The 19,205-nt window shown below is 50.6% G+C and overlaps 1 protein-coding gene and 1 long non-coding RNA gene across 6 annotated transcripts in view; one reads left to right on the forward strand and one right to left on the reverse strand.

The window, feature by feature from the left end:
* Positions 1-3,283, reverse strand: part of LOC142468062 (uncharacterized) — an 80,341-nt gene extending 77,058 nt beyond the window's left edge. The window contains exon 1 of the long non-coding RNA XR_012788572.1: positions 2,554-3,283. This is a non-coding gene — a long non-coding RNA (uncharacterized LOC142468062). The remainder of the gene's footprint in view (positions 1-2,553) is intronic.
* CAMKV (CaM kinase like vesicle associated) overlaps positions 1-19,205 on the forward strand; it is a 75,087-nt gene that overhangs the window by 42,028 nt on the left and 13,854 nt on the right. For all 5 annotated transcript variants that reach the window (XM_075574152.1, XM_075574153.1, XM_075574151.1 and 2 more), the window contains 2 exons: positions 1,055-1,186; positions 1,457-1,531. In XM_075574152.1, coding sequence (XP_075430267.1) covers positions 1,055-1,186; positions 1,457-1,531 — 207 coding nt within the window. The remainder of the gene's footprint in view (positions 1-1,054; positions 1,187-1,456; positions 1,532-19,205) is intronic.

Below are 19,205 nucleotides of genomic sequence, written 5' to 3' on the forward strand. Positions count from 1 at the left end.
GCCTCCTCCTTGCGCACACACAGTGGCAGTGCCCGCCTCCCCCTCACGCACACAACGGCAGTGCCCACCTCCCCCTCGCACACAGTGACAGTGCCCGCCTCCCCCTCGCACACAGTGACAGTGCCCGCCTCCCCCTCGCGTACACACAGCGGCAGGGCCAGCCTCCCCCTCGCGCGCACACACAGCGGCAGTGCCAGCCTCCCCCTCGCGCACACACAGCGGCAGTGTCAGCCTCCCCCTCGCGCACACACAGAGGCAGTGCCAGCCTCCCCCTCGCGCACACACAGCGGCAGTGCCAGCCTCCCGCTCGCGCACACAGCGGCAGTGCCAGCCTCCCCCTCGCGCACACAGCGGCAGTACCAGCCTCCCCCTCGCACACACAGCGGCAGTACCAGCCTCCCCCTCGCACACACAGCGGCAGTACCAGCCTCCCCCTCGCACACACAGCGGCAGTACCAGCCTCCCCCTCGCACACACAGCGGCAGTACCAGCCTCCCCCTCGCACACACAGCGGCAGTACCAGCCTCCCCCTCGCACACACAGCGGCAGTACCAGCCTCCCCCTCGCACACACAGCGGCAGTACCAGCCTCCCCCTCGCACACACAGCAGCACTGCCAGCCTCCCCCTCGCACACACAGCGGCAGTGCCAGCCTCCCCCTTGCACACACAGCGGCAGTACCAGCCTCCCCCTCGCACACACAGCGGCAGTACCAGCCTCCCCCTCGCACACACAGCGGCAGTGCCAGCCTCCCCCTCGCACACACAGCGGCAGTGCCAGCCTCCCCCTCGCACACACAGCGGCAGTACCAGCCTCCCCCTCGCGCACACACAGCGGCAGTACCAGCCTCCCCCTCGCACACACAGCGGCAGTGCCAGCCTCCCTCTCACACACAGCGGCAGTGCCAGTCTTCCCCTCGCACACACAGCGGCAGTGCCAGCCTCCCCCTCGCACACACAGCGGCAGTACCAGCCTCCCCCTCGCACACACAGCGGCAGTGCCAGCCTCCCCCTTGTCTCACACCCTGGACCTGCAAGTTAACCCTTTCTCTCCAGGGAGGAATTCTGTGAAATTTTTCGAGCCAAAGAGAAATCTTCTGGGAAACTTTACACCTGCAAAAAATTCTTGAAGACAAATGGACGGAAAGTGAGGAGGTCAGCAAAGGGAGAGATCAATATCCTAAAAATGTAAGCACCCCCCATATATCACCCACCCATATATCACCCCCCACCCCCCTATATATCCCCACCCCCCATGTATCCCCCATATATCCCCACACCCCCAAAAAATATATCCCCACACCCCCCCATATAAATATATATCCCCTCCCATATATATATATATCCTGTCACCCCCCTTAGTGAGAAAGGGGGTGTCCCGCAGAGCATCACATAGACCTCTGTACTCAGGTCCCCTCCATATAATACTCATGTTTGGGGTGTCTGTGTGCGCCACAGGGTGAAGCACCCCAACATCCTGCAGCTGGTGGACGTGTTTGAGACTCGGAAGGAATATTTCATCTTCCTGGAGCTGTAAGTAACAGTGTGCTGTGGAGGGGGACAGTGGGGATGGGGGAGGTCACAGTGGGAAGAGGGGAGGCGACTGTGGGAGGTTTAAGAGACGTGGAGGGGTACGACCAGGGAGCCGGCTTTGGGGAAATTAAACAATGGCTTTTATTCATTGTGATGGAGGGCCGTCATGGAGAGGTCTGATCACGCCGGAGCACCAGACCGTCGGTAACCCAAAACACGGGGTCACCCAAAACACGGGGTCACCCATATACTGAGTCTACCCAGACTCCGCCCGCTGGGCACGTGCTTCGGTCCTACTGACCACGAGGTATACCCGCTCGGGCTAAGGCAAAAACATCCACTACCATCCCTAGCCTCACTTTGCCAGGATGGTAGCCTCACCCCACAGACCCATTAGAGAGCCCACTGCAAGAGCCACGCGTATATACCCGGGATACCCCCCACCCAATCCTGGGAACACTGACCCAGGCTACACCCTGGGAATCCTAGCCTGACTTTGTTAGGACGGTAGCTACCACCCTGAACGCCCTAAGAGCCGCACTCCTATGCCTGGGACCCAGATTACACAACCTTACCCTGACACCCGTATGGGTTCTGGGGACAAGGGGACCTCCGTGAATGCAGGGGGTCCCCAGAACACGCCAAAACAATTCCGCAATCCCTGCACTCAGATCACAATGATCCCAACCCAACCTCCATTACCCTGGTGGTCTCTGGGGGCACTGGCATTTCTACGTAACCTAGTGAATTCCAGAACTCCCAGCGAGCACCCAGCAAGTTACTGAATCACCAGGCACATACAGCAACAACCCCAGCCTGAACTCACCAGGGGGCAGCGTCTGAGCGAATATCCCAAATATACAGTGGGTCAAAAGTTACACAAACCATGTGGGCTCACACTCTGTCACGACAATAGAGCGACTGAACAAGGATTTAATTTAGTGGTTACAGTACACAAAAAATAACATACAGTCAGCATCAGTACATGGAAGGGGAGGGTGTTATAAATGACTGAGTTTTACCTTTAAACCTACAAGGGGTCAGTGTCACCAGGGGGAGCAGGAATACAGTCTTTGGGATGGTGCAGGGCAGTGAGGTAACTGCGCAGGCCGCCATGTTACACTGAGAGCTCACAGCATCTAAAATGTCTTCCCCCAGAGAGTCTCATCTGACAGGATGACCTCATAGCCCTGCTCCAGGGCCAATCATTCAGGAAGGGGCGCGGTTTGTAGTGAGCCAATCGGAAGGAGAGGGGGCGGGGCTTGTAGCAGGCCATTCAGAAGTGACAGATTCGCAAACAAGAACTCTCTCCGTGGCACAAAAACCCAGCCCCTGCGCAGGGAGAGGGGGGGAGTGAGGTGCTGGGTTCTGGGAGGGAGGTGCTGGGGTCTGGGAGGGTGCTGAGGCAGCCCTCTCCATCACAACTCCCCCCTCAAAATGGGGACCACGGGATATCTGCCCTGACAGGCAGGTAACCTGGCCCCTGCTAACCCAATCCATAGGCTGGCCAAAGTATTCTTTCCCAGGACAGCTTCCTGGGTTGCACCTGTCAGCTGTTATCAGGGAGTCCATCCCCAAGTACAAGCAGGGAGTACCAGCTCATCTTCCAACCTCTTATGGCACTTACTACACCTCTTGGGACTCCATCCGGTGTCGGCAACCCAACCCTTCCCCTGGGTTACAATACAAATCATTCCTCAGCGCCCGGGTAAAGCCGCCTCCATCATCCCATTAGGCCTGAAGGATATCTCGTCTGAGCCCAAAGGGGTGATGACACCCACACACTCTCGGTGTCCCAAGAACAGTACAGTTACAGTCATGTATATACGTTATACATGTAGCCCTCTTACCCCCACCCTAAGTGAGATTGGGGTGTGTAGGTGTATCTGACTACTTCTAGTGTGGTGCTATACCTGTTGGCTCACAGGAGGGCTGAGCGTCCGCCATGGGGAACCTGGGGCCATTATACTAGGGGTACTTACTTCCAACGATGCAGCGCCTCCACCTGCGATGGCTCCCACCATAGGGGGAGTGGTTCCTCGCAGGACAATCACAATAATCGATACTCACACAGATATATATATTAACTAGGGACTTTACTCAACATGCAAGAAACAGATCACAGCAATATCAACATCATAACCTGTGTCCCTCTCTAGAGGAGACACTTACTGCGTCGCGCAGGACGCTTCCCAACACTAGGTGATCCCACCCAGTGTCCCGAGAATCCCCACCCAATGTCCCGCACTCTAGTAGAGAACGTGGGTGACTGCGCAGTCACTTAATTAATGTGTTAGGCCTGTTGGTGCACATATATATAGTGAATACCTTCCGAGCTCTCCGATGCTCGGGTCCGCAACAATCTTCTAAAAGGGTCAGACGTGCGATGCATCCGTCTGATCCTATCCAGGTAATTCTCCAGGAACCCCAACGAGGGTCCCACCGCTTCACGGGAACACAACCGAATCACGGGAACACCAACCGCATCACGGGAACAGCAACCGCCGCTATATCCCTATCTCTTTCTAACTAACCCTAACGTGACAGGAACCCTAACCTAGGGCCTGTCCCTGATGAACCGCAACCTGGGGTGGCTTGGGGAAATCTCCTAGGGCCTGCGAAGTAATAACCTGCCCCACTCCCCTAACTCATCCCAGTCCTGACACTCACTGAACCCTAACACTAACACTAGCAGCTACGCACTGCAAACTTCATAACGCGTACAGCAACTTGCTGCACACTAGCACTATGCCTTCTTGTCAGGCCTCACAGCCCTGCCAGCCGTGATCCTGACAAGACAGCACACACACACGCACTAAGGGCAGCGTCCCTATCTGGGCCGTCCCTCAACACTTACCCACTAACCTGGTGGGGAGTTGGGGCCTTACTTGGGATGTGGGGACCTTACTCGATGCAGGAGCTGCACATGCTCTCTGCACCCTTCCTTCCCTCACAGCTCCCCAGCTCCAACTGCCGTTCTCAGCGCGCGAAATGTATCTTATTGCTCCCTCTGGAGATCCTTGGCCCTTATTGGCCACACGGAGGCACCTGATGTGCTTGCCCCTAAGCCTCATGGGAGTTGTAGTCCCGTGGAGGCTGCAAATACATTGGGGCCGCGTGCGCACTTGCCCTGCGCATGCGCGAGTCTTTGGAGGCCACCTCAACCCTTCCTGCACTTTCCCTACACTCGCGCGACTTCTCCCTAGCTCTGGGGCCTTACCTGCGCCTGCGCGATCACTGCGCATGCGCGAGTTTCTCCGCAATGGCAGCGCCCTCCTCGCTAGCTGCCGGGACCGCAGCAACGCGATCGCGGCCTTAGCAACGGCCCGATCGCGTCCCCGGCAACCAGCCTGCTCGCGGAGATAGCACGCTACTCCCTGCTCCGGCCCCCACCTTTGGAAGCAGCCGTCGGGTCCGTCGCTGGCTCCGGCGGCACCCACGACCACGCTGCTCCAAGGAAGGGGGGTCTCTAGGAGCTGCTGGAGACCTGGGTTACATACACATAGCACGTAGTTGTTCCTTCTTACTGGGGGAACTCTGAACATTGTCCAGCGTTCTGGGATAAGTACCTCTGGGCATACAAGTCCATGGTCGAGGTGGGGTACCCCGGTTTTATGGACCATTTCTCCACTGGAAAAGTCCATGGCTGAGAAGAACCCTGGTGCAGAGATGGGCATGGGACCACGTGCCCCAGGGGAGGGTGAAGCATTCCGTTTCTGGTTTCTCATCTGGGCTACAGCCCACAATCCTGGGGGTCATAGGTAGGGCACTAAGTCGTGCAACTGTAGGGATAGGTGTTCACCCGCTAGGGTTAACCCCATCTCTTCTGGCCATGTAATTGCGGTAACACGTTGGGGCACACTGGAGATCTCACTTGCCCCCATGTGCCCTTCCTCAGGGAACTTTGCGCTGGGGACATCAGCAGGTGGGGTATGATCTGTGGAAAAGAACTTATCAATAGTGGCGCTTGAATTATCAATGTACAACAAATAATAAGTGCAATAGTGATTAACAGTGATACAAAATACAAACACGTTTGATGAATGCAGATGTAACCCAATGTGGGATTGCTCTCTCAATCCCGTGTAAAATGGATGTAGAGTTGATCGTCGGGAAGCGCAAACATATGAAGACAGAAGAAAATATATTCTGATAGTGCAATATTGTTATAATAAAGTGATGACTTTATCCTAAAATCGATGTGCAGAATACTCACAAATGTGAGATGGAATATGTACACATAATGGTATCTTTGGATGACGCTCCGCCGATTGCGGTAGTGATGGATAGATTCTTGGTCTAGATGTGCGCTCCTGATGAAACCAAGGAAGGTGAAACGCATAGAGTGACGCTGACCAACCAACTTCACAGCAGACTCCGCGGAACCTCTGGATTCCGGTGACGTCATTTCCGGTATCGCCGAGACGCTGACACGCACCCGTGAGACGCACGCCATACCACAGGGGAAACAGAGACTTGTCCGATCCTGCTGCCGAGATCCTATCTGTTACCAAAGCGCACATCTAGACCAAGAATCCATCCATCACTACCGCAATCGGCGGAGCATCATCCAAAGATACCATTATGTGTACATATTCCATCTCACATTTGTGAGTATTCTGCACATCGATTTTAGGATAAAGTCATCACTTTATTATAACAATATTGCACTATCGGGGTATGATCTGTACCATGAATTTCTGGCGTCGTGATCTCAGGGGGTCTGATGTCAATCATACTCCAGTTGCTAATGGTTAGTGGTTGCTAATTTTTTGTGGCTGTGGTGCCCGCTGCCCTCTTCCCCGCTGATCCGACCGGTATCAGGGGTACTGGTAGGGCGCAGATCACGCCTTCAGTCATGAAGCAGTGGTGCTGAGAAGCTGGTGCCCCTTGCAACATTGGTCTCTGTCCAGACAAGTTTGCGCTTCCCTGCACTAAAGGAATGAATCCAGGTGAAATAGGGTTAAATCCAGGTGAAAAACAGTCAATGTAGTTTAACAAAGTCCAGCACCACAAGGGGATAATAAATATAAACACTTCTACGCAGGCAAAATGTCAAGGATCCTAATAACTACCTAAGCTGATACATACTGAGTTAAGAGTTTGCATCTAGTCGAAAACTGCTGATAGCCTCAATGTCAGCTAATGGCTAGTAATACCGGATTCTGTTTAATCATCAGAATAAGGCCTGAAGGGACACTGCTCTCTTTACACCATGAACACATTGTCTCTGTCTACGCTGTAAACACAACCAGTAGTCAGACACAGTGGGACAGACTTTACTTGCAGAGTTTGTACTTCACATTTTTCATGTCTTTCCTCCCATCTGCCGGGTCACCGCTCACTGCCGTACGCGCGCGCGTCGGAAGTATAGAAGTTAAGGTTTAAACACAGTATTATACTGTAATTGACGCGCGCGCACGTGAGCACATTATATTACACATTACTAACTTGTATAGAGGTAAGCTCGCCAAGTGCATATCGCGGTCAGCGCCAGCGGGGACTCAGCCTAAGAGCCCAAAGTCCAAAAGCGGTACCTCAAAGCAGGTGGCCCTTAATGTCAGGGTCTGAATTGGTGTTGGCTGCACCCCGGAATAGAGGTCTGGTCCCTGGAGTCTTGCTGGCAGCACACAGTCCTTCTGTGTGCTCAAGTCTTCATCCCCTGTGGCAGCACAGTTGTGACTGTTCTCAGGAGTCTCTCACGGTCTCCAGCCGAAGGCTTTTTAACCTGGTTAGTCTAATCTGATTAGCCAGGTGGAGACTGGTTAATTGACTTTGGCTGCAATTAACCAGCTCCCTGCTGGATTACTCAGATCACTAAAGGCTTTCTATTGAAGCCTCGTTGAGACAGGGTTAAGTCCCTGTTACAGTAGGTCACAATAGGGAGCGGTGACGGGGGAGGTCACAGTGGGAAGGTGGGAGGTCACAGAGAGGAGTGGGGAGGTCACAGAGGGGAGGTCACAGAGGGGAGTGGGGAGGTCACAGAGGGGAGGGTAATTTCTGTAATTCACTAGAAATGAAACAAAAAGAGTCACACTCCAAATGAGTGCCCAAATTGGAAGTATTTATTAATCCGTGTTGGCCCAACGCAGCGGAACCTTCTCCTTGAGGCACGGACGGAAACGTCAGATAAATAAATACTCCGCACTTGGAACTAATTTGGAACACTGCTCTTCCTGTGGGATCTCAGCATTGAGTTTCAGCGCCGCAAGTGCTTTCATATTTTAGGGCAGGTTCCTGTATATATTTCGGACATTTCGGACTCGGTATCATTCACTAACACACTGATACAGACACACACAAATAAATACACAGACACACACACACATACACAGATACACTGAGACACAGATACACTGATACACTGACACACACACAGATACACTGATACACATACACACAGACACACTGATACATACACACAGATACACTGATACAGGCACACACAAATACACTGCTATACATACACACACACACACACACACACACACATACACACACAAAGACATACTGATACACACACACTAATACACACAGAGGCACACAGATATACACAAACTGATACAGACACACGCACACATTGATACAGACACACACACTGATATACACACAGACACTGGTACACACACAAATACACTGATACAGACACACTGATACACACAGACACACTGATATACATACACATATATACAGACACATTGATACACACACACAGACAGACAGACACACTGATAGACACACTGATACGCATGCACACACACACAGACCCACTGACCCACACACAGACACACTGGTACACACACAGACACACTGATACACACACACACATACACACTAATACATACACACAGAAACACTGATTCACACACACACAGACACCGATAGACACACTGTTACACATGCAGACACTGATTTACACACACACACAGACACACTGATTTACACACCCACACACACAGGCACACTGATACACACACAGGAACACTTATACACACACACACACACACACACACACACACAGGAACACTGATACACACACATGCACATTGATACACACTGATACACACACTGATACACACACACAGTCACACTGATACATATACAGACACACTGATACACTGGGATAACACACCACATGTCATAGACAACCTGACGGTCAGAGTCCCCGATGGGTGGCCTGACGGTCAGAGGATGCCTGCGCTGGGAGGATTATTACTGTGTGTATAGGATTAGGAGGGGAGATTCTCTGGAAAGGGCTTTTCATGCCCCTGTGGAAGTGGAATATTTTCCTGGGTACGTGCTGACACTGTGTGGTGAAAACGTGTCGCTGCAGCATAGGGACGCAGCTTTTCGCTCTCACCACAAATGTACAGTATGTATGTACTGTATGTCTTTATATAGCACCATTAATGTACATAGCGCTTCACAGCAGTAATACCCGTGACACTCATATAAATAACAAATAATACAAATAACAGATCATGGGAATAAGTGCATCAGACATAAATGTAACATTTTGGAAGAGGAGACCTTGCTCCGAAGAGCTTACAATCTAATTGGTAGGAGGAACATACAGATACAGTAGGAGGGTGTTCTGGTAAGTGCGTCTGCAGGGGGCCAAGCTTTATGTGCCATGTATAGTATTATCCACGGTGCTACTTTAAGCAAGTGTGTCTTAAGGTGGGTCTCAAAGGTGGATAGAGAGGGTGCTCGTCGGGTATTGAGGGGAAGGACATTCCAGAGGTTCGGGGCAGTCAGTGAGAAAGGTTTAAGGCAGGAGAGGGCTTTAGATACAAAGGGGGTAGAGAGAAGACATCCTTGAGCAGAACGCAAGAGTTGGGATGGTGCATAGCGAGAAATTAGGGATGTGATGTAAGGAGGGGCAGAAGAGTGTAAAGCTTTAAAAGTGAGGAGGAGAATGGTGTGTGATACGGGATTTAATAGGAAGCCAGGAGAGTGATTTCAGCAGGGGAGACGCTGAGACAGATTTAGGAAAGAGTAGAGTGATTCTGGCAGCAGCGTTAAGGATAGATTGTAGGGGAGACAGGTGAGAGGCAGGAAAGCCGGACAGCAGGAGGTTACAGTAATCAAGACGGGAGAGAATGAGGGCCTGAGTCAGAGTTTTTGCAGTCGAGCAACAGAGGAAAGGACGTATCTTTGTTATATTGCGGAGGAAAAGGCGACAGGTTTTAGAAATGTTTTGAATGTGAGGGGAGAATGTGAGAGAGGAGTAGAGTGTGACCCCTAGGCAGCGTGCTTGAGCTACTGGGTGAATGATCGTATTTCCAACAGTAATGTGGAAGGAGGTAGTAGGGCCATGTTTGGGAGGAAGTATGAGGAGCTCTGTTTTTGCCATGTTAAGTTTAAGACGGCGGAGGGCCATCCAGCATGATATCGGAGAGAGACATTCAGAAACTTTGGTCTGTAAAGCAGGTGTAAGGTCAGGGGTAGAAAAGTAAATTTGTGTGTCGCCAGCACAGAGGTGATATTTAAACCCAAGAGATGTTATTAGGTCACCTAGAGAAATTGTGTACAGAGAGAAGAGGTTCCAGGACAGAGCTCTGGGGTACCCCCACAGAGAGATCGATAGAGGAGGAGGTGTTAGCAAAAGAGACACTGAAAGTATGATGGGAGAGGTAGGAGGAGATCCAGGATAGAGCTTTGTTATGAATACCAAGAGTATGGAGAATGTGAAGGAGAAGAGGGTGGTCCACGGTGTCAAATGCTGCAGAGAAGTCGCGTAATATGAGCAGAGTGTAATGTCCTCTGTCTTTGGCAGCATGGAGGTTATTAGTTATTTTAGTGAGGGCTGTTTCAGTGGAGTGAGCAGTGCGGAAGTCAGATTGTAGAGGGTCTAGGAGAGAATAGACGTTCAGAAAATGGAGCAAATGAGAGAATACCAGATGTTCAAGGAGTTTGGAGGCAAAAGGCAGGAGGGAGACAGGTCAATAGTTAGAAAGACAGGTATGGTCAAGCTTCCTGTTTTTGAGTAATGGTATAACTATTGCATGTTTTGAAGGAGGAGGGAAGGGTACCAGAGTAGAGGGAAGAGTTAAAAATATGTGTGAACGTAGGGATTATAGTAGGAGCAATAGGTTTTAAGAGATGGGAGGGAATGGGGTCGAGAGGGCATGTGGTAGAGGGAGAAAAGGAGATCAGCAGTGACGCATCCTCCTCTGAGACAGCGGAAAAAGAGTCAAGGAAGGCAGGAGGAGAGTTAGGAAGCGTGTGGGATGGGAGGAGGAGTGACGTTTTTTTCTCATTTTGGAAAAAATAAATATACACACTCACACATATATATATATATATATATAATATATATATAATATATATATAATCAAGAAAAAGGACAATGAAGTGATGCCTACCTATACCTATGTAACGGGTTTATCCCCCCCCAATCTCACATTGGCCCGGGTACTCTCATTACGTGTGTGGGTGTGTGATGGTGCACCTGTAGGCAACAGAACTCCTGAGTCTCCCGCTTGATGTTAGTAGGGGATAATCAACAGGCAGGTAGCTGAGGTAGTGGGTACGAGTTCAACTTACATCATGTGCAGCGCCTCCACCTCATCAGGATCTATACTTCCGCAGGGAGATGGTCCTGGTGAGGAACTCCTTCTCGGTGGTGCCATCCACTTGCGAGTAATTTCACACTCACACCGTGGGTGTATCTTTAAACAGGGCATCTTTATTGTTGACGGTGATGTGGCAGACTGCCACATGCAGCTGCCGGCTCTAGCTGCACATCCCTCCGTGCTGTCCCTTCGCCAGGTACGCCCTCCTGAATTGAAGTGGGGTTCCCTCTTCTCCTAGGGAGACCCTCTCTGTGCCAGGTCCCTGGACACAGAATGGCTAGACAGGCTGATTGGTCAACCTGGACCGCTAGTTGCGTCACTAGGGTCACAAAGTGTTCCCACAATCCCTTATGCAGGCCATACAATTTACATCGTAGAGAGCATTGTAGAACTCTTGCCGAACACACAGCTTTTTCCACACAATAACTGTGTTGTGCCTTATATACTTCAGGAGGCAGGCGCATCCCTGATGTCACTATCCAGGGACTCAGAACATACAGCCACTCCCCTCCATATATAGGGCACCTCACCATTGGATGAGGGAAAACCTCCATAACTACTGCTGGCATACCTGTTCTTACCAGGATTTACTGCCAACAGAGAGGAAAGCAATATACCATTATTATGCATGGCTATATACTCCCCCTGGTGAATCCCCACCGTCCCGGCTGGGTCCTAAATTTGGTGTACCTTGCTCCAGGAAACACTGAAAAAGAACACACAAACTTAGCATTTAAACATTATCACTTCACATAATAATGATACAACATCTGCTCACGGACCAGCCGTAAGCAGTACAGAAAAAGGCAGACCACTCGTTGACGGACCTAATAATAGTGACGAGGGTCTGGTTTCTTCACCTCCCGCCCCGCTGCATCATGAACAGTTACACTGTATTCTCATGGTAACCCCCGCTCGTTACAGTATACCACCTTGTGCATATACACACTGCGTCCTATTTTCCAGACCCGCATGAGTTGGGAAACCCTTTGCTCGGCCTGAATCCCCTTAATGGCCCCTCCCTTATTAACAATATAGTACTCAATATCGTTTTTGAGCCACCTTTCTCGGTTCTCCTCAATTTCTCTCATTAGAGGTTCGGGTACATACGGGTATTCGAGCCCATGCGATCGCTTATACTGAGCTGCGATAGCCCGTTCAGCTCGGCAAGTCCTAGTCAATTTACTTTTTCCAGCCGCTCCTGGCAACACCCATGACAGGGGCTCATCTGATTCTACCGGGTCATCCAACCCTGCCGATCCCTTTGGGGTAATAAGGCCTCCCTGGATTCGATCCCATCTTACCCTTAGGGCCCTAAGGTATGCCTCATCATCAAAATCTCCGGGAGCCCACCAGTGATCAACCACCCCCTCCCTTTCTAGCAGAAAATGGGTGCGGTCGAGCCAGGCGACATACCCCTCGTATAACGGTGCCCACCACCTAGTCTCCCTTGCTTCCTCGGAGCTAGGTTCTATCGGCTCCTCCTCATCAGGGCCGCCCGAGGATACCCCTGAAGTACCCTCAGATCGCATAACCCTTTCTTTGCACTGCGACCAGTGTCCGCCCTCAATGCTCAGCGCACTATAGCTTTCGCTAGCTATCGACCTGCGTCGAGAAATCCTCCCTCCACCCTCCGATCCATCATCAGATGTTCCCCAGTCCAGGCTTCCAGTCCGTTCGGTGATAGGACCCCGGGAATCCCCTGACATACCCAGACTAGATGTCGACCCAAAGGAACAGGTGACAGGGACAGGGGTTTGAACTAGGGCCTTGGGGCTAACCCTGGGAATGGACGGGGTTGGGGGACGGGAATGGACGGTAGGTGCCGGCAGGGTCACGGCCTGCTCCTTCGCAACACCGGACTCACGTGCACCATAATGTCCATTCGATCCTTCAGTAGCGGGTCCTCTCAAGTTCCGTCGGCTGTCCGTAGGGGATCGACTCCCTCGGGTCGACTGTAGAGGCGCCACTGCCTCCCACTCGACACCGCCCAGGTCGTCCGGAAATGCCTCGGGATCCGCACGTGCTGCGACGCCATCTCGGGTTGGGTCCCCAAGCGAGACCTCTTACTCCACGAGGATATCCGGCAACCCCCTTCTGCTGTGCGGTCCAGCTTGATCCTGGTTCCACTCTTCGCTCGCTTCCAACTCCGGGATCTGTAGTGAGCACGGGGTTAACCTGCTGCTCCGCGGGTCGGGGTGGATCGACCTCCTTCCGATCCGCTAGTCACCACGGCAGTGGGACTCCGGCGATCGGGTTGTCGCGGCACTGGAGACACACGGCTTCGTGTCTCCACACCACGGGGAATGGCATCTCGCCACGGAATACCAGTAGCATGGTACTCCTCCAGCAAGTCCTGTGCCTCTGCCAGCCTGGCACACTCCTCGTCCGAGGACTCTATTTTGCAGTTCGGTCGGGGTGTTCCGGTAGGGGACCGTCTATGGGCTCCTTTCCGGTCACCTTTGCGATGACTGGGCTTCTCCTGCTGGAGAACCCGGTCGGGTTCCGGCTCCACGGCATCGGTATTCTCCCTCCACAGGGCACCTGGAAGCTCCGCTGCCACCGTCGGGGTAGGGTGTTTCATCCCCACAGTTTGTATCGGCACAAAAGTTGTCATGGGCCACATATACTGCAGGCTACAGTGAGGGCATCGGGCCTCACTGTCCACGGCTCCACCAGGCAGTCTGCACTGCAGGCAGAGACAGACCACTGTCTCCACACCTTCCACTCGGATGATCAGGAAGCCTCCTGGAGCCGAGTAGGGGTGGGTGGATATTAAGGGACTCTGTTCCACTTTCTCCGCTTGCTCAGCCATGGTCACCAACGGGAGCACTCTTCCTAGTGGTCTGTAGTGATCGATGGCTCTTCGCAACTGAAGTGCAGGGGATGGGTGATCTGTCCTTCCCCCCACTTCCTCCATCAGCATCCGGTGGAACTTTAGACCACTCCCCCTGGTTGAAACTAGGGGGATGTCTCTCCTCTTTGTAGGCTGACCCAGCACTGGGGCTGGGTGAGTCATCGTCCATGAGGGCACAGCTCCAGCTTTCGCGCCAAACTTCCCAACTGGGTGGAGTTTCCTCGTTGCCGCCAATCCTGGCCAACAATTTGCAAACTGCAGAGTTGCAAGACTTTCTGCAGCTGGCCCACGCGGTGTCCCGGGAACGCGGGAACCGCCATTTTGGTAAGTACTGTCCTTTTTTCCATTTGAGGTAGCGTCTGGCTGTTTGTTAATTGGTGTGTAACAAAGTCCATTTCGTTCCTCCCATCGCGCAAGACTGTCATTCTCACTATTCTCAGGGGTATCATCATGAGAACAAAAGCATGACAAACACGGCGCAGCCACGGCTTTTACGCCATTCCATAGCAAACACACAAGAGTCTCTTCTGTAGCTTGTTCCCCTTCCTCTTCCCGACATCCTGGACCTTCCGCTCCTTGCAGATCCTCCATTCCGACGGTCACTTCTTGCTCATGGTATACTGGGTTACTGTACATGGAGCTCCGCTCTGCTGGGCAGCTACCACATCCGTACAATAAACATGCCCGGTGCACCACCTCGTGTACCTAACATATGTTCAACTCGTGTCTGCACTACCTCAGGCTAGGCTCACTCTCTCAGTGTCTACTGTATCTCCTTCCTCCCAGTCTGTGCTCCCTTTGGTAAGTGATCTGGAATGGCTAGAGTACTCTGGGGCTCCCATGCAGTACTTGGGCGTCTACCTCTCTTAGTCAGCCTAGTGCAGACCCTCTCCAGGATTCCTGACAATTAGTTAACAGTCTACCCCTTCAGGCGTCCTACCCCTAGCGCAACCTCAAGGTGACTCGGACAGCTATAGCCCCTCTCCAGACCCACTCACTCCTCTCAGGTTCCCAGGGTATACCATCCCTGCGGTCCCTGCCCAACGCAGCACAAAGTGGCAGTATACACTTCCCTGTTTCCCGGTGACCTAGCAAAAGCCTGTCCTGTAGATACTATATATATATCTCAGCAGCGCCTCCAAAATGTAACGGGTTTATCCCCCCCAATCTCACATTGGCCCGGGTACTCTCATTACGTGTGTGGGTGTGTGATGGTGCACCTGTAGGCAACAGAACTCCTGAGTCTCCCGCTTGATGTTAGTGGGGGATAATCAACAGGCAGGTAGCTGAGGTAGTGGGTACGAGTTCAACTTACATCATGTGCAGCGCCTCCACCTCATCAGGATCTATGCTTCCGCAGGGAGATGGTCCTGGTGAGGAACTCCTTCTCGGTGGTGCCATCCACTTGCGAGTAATTTCACACTTACACCGTGGGTGTATCTTTAAACAGGGCATCTTTATTGTTGACGGTGATGTGGCAGACTGCCACATGCAGCTGCCGGCTCTAGCCGCACATCCCTCCGTGCTGTCCCTTCGCCAGGTACGCCTTCCTGAATTGAAGTGGGGTTCCCTCTTCTCCTAGGGAGACCCTCTCTGTGCCAGGTCCCTGGACACAGAATGGCTAGACAGGCTGATTGGTCAACCTGGACCGCTAGTTGCATCACTAGGGTCACAAAGTGTTCCCACAATCCCTTATGCAGGCCATACAATTTACATCGTAGAGAGCATTGTAGAACTCTTGCCGAACACACAGCTTTTTCCACACAATAACTGTGTTGTGCCTTATATACTTCAGGAGGCAGGCGCATCCCTGATGTCACTATCCAGGGACTCAGAACATACAGCCACTCCCCTCCATATATAGGGCACCTCACCATTGGATGAGGGAAAACCTCCATAACTACTGCTGGCATACCTGTTCTTATCAGGACTTACTGCCAACAGAGAGGAAAGCAATATACCATTATTATGCATGGCTATACCTATAACCACACAAAAAACTCTAATGAATCTAGAAAGCTAGTGAATGGAGACCTACAGTGTTATGGAGAACTAAGCAAAATAGATAAAACCCAAACAATACCATAGATAAATCAATATGTATCATATGAACAACTAAATACAAACGACCGACAACTAAATTTAACCCTGTTTCCCCTACCCAATCTCACATAGGGTCTCCTAGGGGAAATACTACTCAGGTTACATGATCTCGTGTGGTGCATACCTGCTGGTAACAGGGGGCCCTGAGTTTCCCGCATGGTGGTAAAGGGGAATAACAGGACAGGCTTCTGGGGTTTTACCCAAATTCTACTCACAGGTGCAGCGCCTCCATCTTGTGCAGCTCCCAGCTGTATGGGGTGAAGTCTCTGCAAAAGAACACGTCCCCCTCCTCCCAATATACTTCAGTCTCAGGCAGGAGGTATTTTAAAGAAGGTCAGGATGCTTTATTTGAGTTCCTTCTTCAGCAGCCACAATCACAGCAGTTGAAGGATCTTCACCTTCAGGATATCCCTGAACACACTCACAGCCAAGAGTGGTTCTTGCTCTTCCCCTATCCCCTGGTGGGATAGGAGGTATAGGTTTACCCCCACGGTCCCCGGAGGGAGGGCCTCAAGCCTGCCTGAGCCCTGACAGCTGGGTACGGGTAACCTTGCCCCTCTCACGGTAAGGACAGACTGACTAAATCAGGAAGTGCCATGCAGTAAGTAGCTCCAGTAAGCACCACCCCTGTGTCTCTAATTGGACACAAGGCCTGATGACACTACCTTCACTGACTCACTGCACTGCATGTGTGGGGAAAACCCATGATTGCTCCTGGCAAACCTGCCCTTAGCAGGTATTATGCCAGGGGGAGGGCAGACCTATAGCCCCAAGACTACCCAGGGCTACATAAATAAAAAATAAACATCAGCAAATACGATACAAATGTGTGTGTGTGTATGTATGTGTGCAAATATAAATGTATAAAGTGTCCACAGTGTATACAGTGCTTTACAAAAGGTTTGTGTGGGAGTGTATACCAATGCTGTGGGTAGGTGTAGAAATGTAAGAGGGTGCTGCATTACTATTAGTGTGTGTGGATACTATGTGGTCGCTATTGGTATATAGGGATAGAATTACATTGTACATATGTATGTGTAAGAGACAGCTGTGTGTGCATTCATATAGCGCTGTATGTATAGACGTGGCCTTTATCACTCATGGGAAGAGAGTTCTCTTGTTTCAGAGTAGTGACTCATGAAGCTGCGGTATCGGTTTAGGAACAGGACTTCATACAGTTCCATGAGAACTTCAATACGTTCCACCCGACCATCAACCTCAACTTACCCATTCCCGGGACGAAGTATATAGACTAGACACCATCATTACTATAAAAAAACAACCAACTACAGACTTCTGTATACCGCAAACCTACAGACAGAGCCAGCTATTTGAGGGACAACAGCTTCCACCCGACACACACCAAACATGCAACCATCTACAGTCAAGCCATACGATACAACCAGATATGCTCCGTCACAGCAGACAGAGGCCATCGGATTACAGCCTTGAGATCGGATTTCATAAACCGTGGATATAACCACAGAATTGTAAACCAGCAAATCCACCAAGCCACCAGAATACCAATAAGTGATCTCCTTGAATACAGACAGAAAGAGACAAGTGACAGGGTACTTTTGGTGGTCACATATAATCCACACCTAGAAGCCTTACGCAAGATAGCCAGGGAACTACAAGCCATTCTCCAGGAAGATACAAAACTGCAACAGGTCTTCCCTGGAACACCCTTATTATCATACAGACAACCTCATAATCTCAAGAAAATAATGGTGAGGAGTAAAGTATTCAACAGTACAACTGAATGTGGGACAAGACCATGCCAGGACGCAAGATGCAAAACCTGCGCAATTCTCCACACAGCGGGCACAATACAGCATATACAATACAGCGCCCATAATATATATTATCTTTAACTGTGCATGCAATGTCTTGTATATAGTGTATACCCTGTTCATTTATGTAACTGTATTTGTAACCATGTATTATTTGTCTTAACTCTGTGCCCAGGACATACTTGAAAACGAGAGGTAACTCTCAATGTATTTCTTCCTGGTAAAATATTTTATAAATAAATAAATACCACACAGGAATCTGGAGTACAAAATCAGAGGAAGGTTCCCCTGTTCCTCCAGCTATGTTGCGTACCTCATCATGTGCATGAAATGCCCAGGGGGCTGATACTACATAGGAGACACGGGACAGGGGCTAAACAACAGAATTAATCTGCATCGCCACAGCATCACACGCGGAACAAGAGACAGTCCTGTTGGCGAACATTTCTCTGACTCTAGCCATAAGATGAACGATCTGAAGGTGAACATACTCAAAGGTACTCTTAGAACACCGAAAGAGAGACAGTTGCATGAATACAAATGTATACAACTGTTCAGGACACTTAGCGGTGGCCTAAACCGAGGCCGCAGTTTTATGAGTCACTACTGACACAAGAGAACTCTCTTCCCATGAGTGCTATATATATATATATATATATATATACAGTGGTTGACAAATCACCAAAAAATCTACTCGCCACACAAAAAAATCTACTCGCCACCGAGTACCAAACGTGTGCTGCTTGGGCCAATATTTACTCGCCCGGGGGTTAAATCCACTCGCCCGGGGCGAGCAAATGTATAGGTTTGTCGAACACTGTATATATATATATATATATATATATTTATTTTTTAAGTTATGGTGGGTAAAAAGGTGACTAAAAACCCTCCACCGTATAGCATATAAAAATATCACTTGTGAGCACATTCACATGTCTTAGGTCTGCAACCCTGCTTTTCACCATTATTCCGTAGCATAAAGTGCTACCACTGCAGCAAGGGATTCTGGGAAATGACATGCAAATGAGCACACAGTGCCACCTTTTGTCTCAAGACCACATTACATGGTTAAACCCTTAAGCCAATGCATGCTGCTTTAAACACAGCTTTTAAACATAGCCTGGGATGAAATGCAAAGCCAATAAACCCACTCACAGACAGACTGTTTCGACCTTGTGGGTCTCGTCAGTGTGAGATTGGTTGTACTGGCTTTGCAACTTGAGACATGAGTAGGTCTTCATCACACATTATTTCAGTTATGGTGGGAGAAAAGGTGACTAAAAACCCTCCACCATCTAGCATATAGCATATAAAAATATTACTTGTGAGCAAATTCACGTGTT

This window comes from Ascaphus truei, chromosome 17 (genome assembly GCF_040206685.1).
Source record: "Ascaphus truei isolate aAscTru1 chromosome 17, aAscTru1.hap1, whole genome shotgun sequence".
Lineage (NCBI taxonomy): Eukaryota > Metazoa > Chordata > Amphibia > Anura > Ascaphidae > Ascaphus > Ascaphus truei.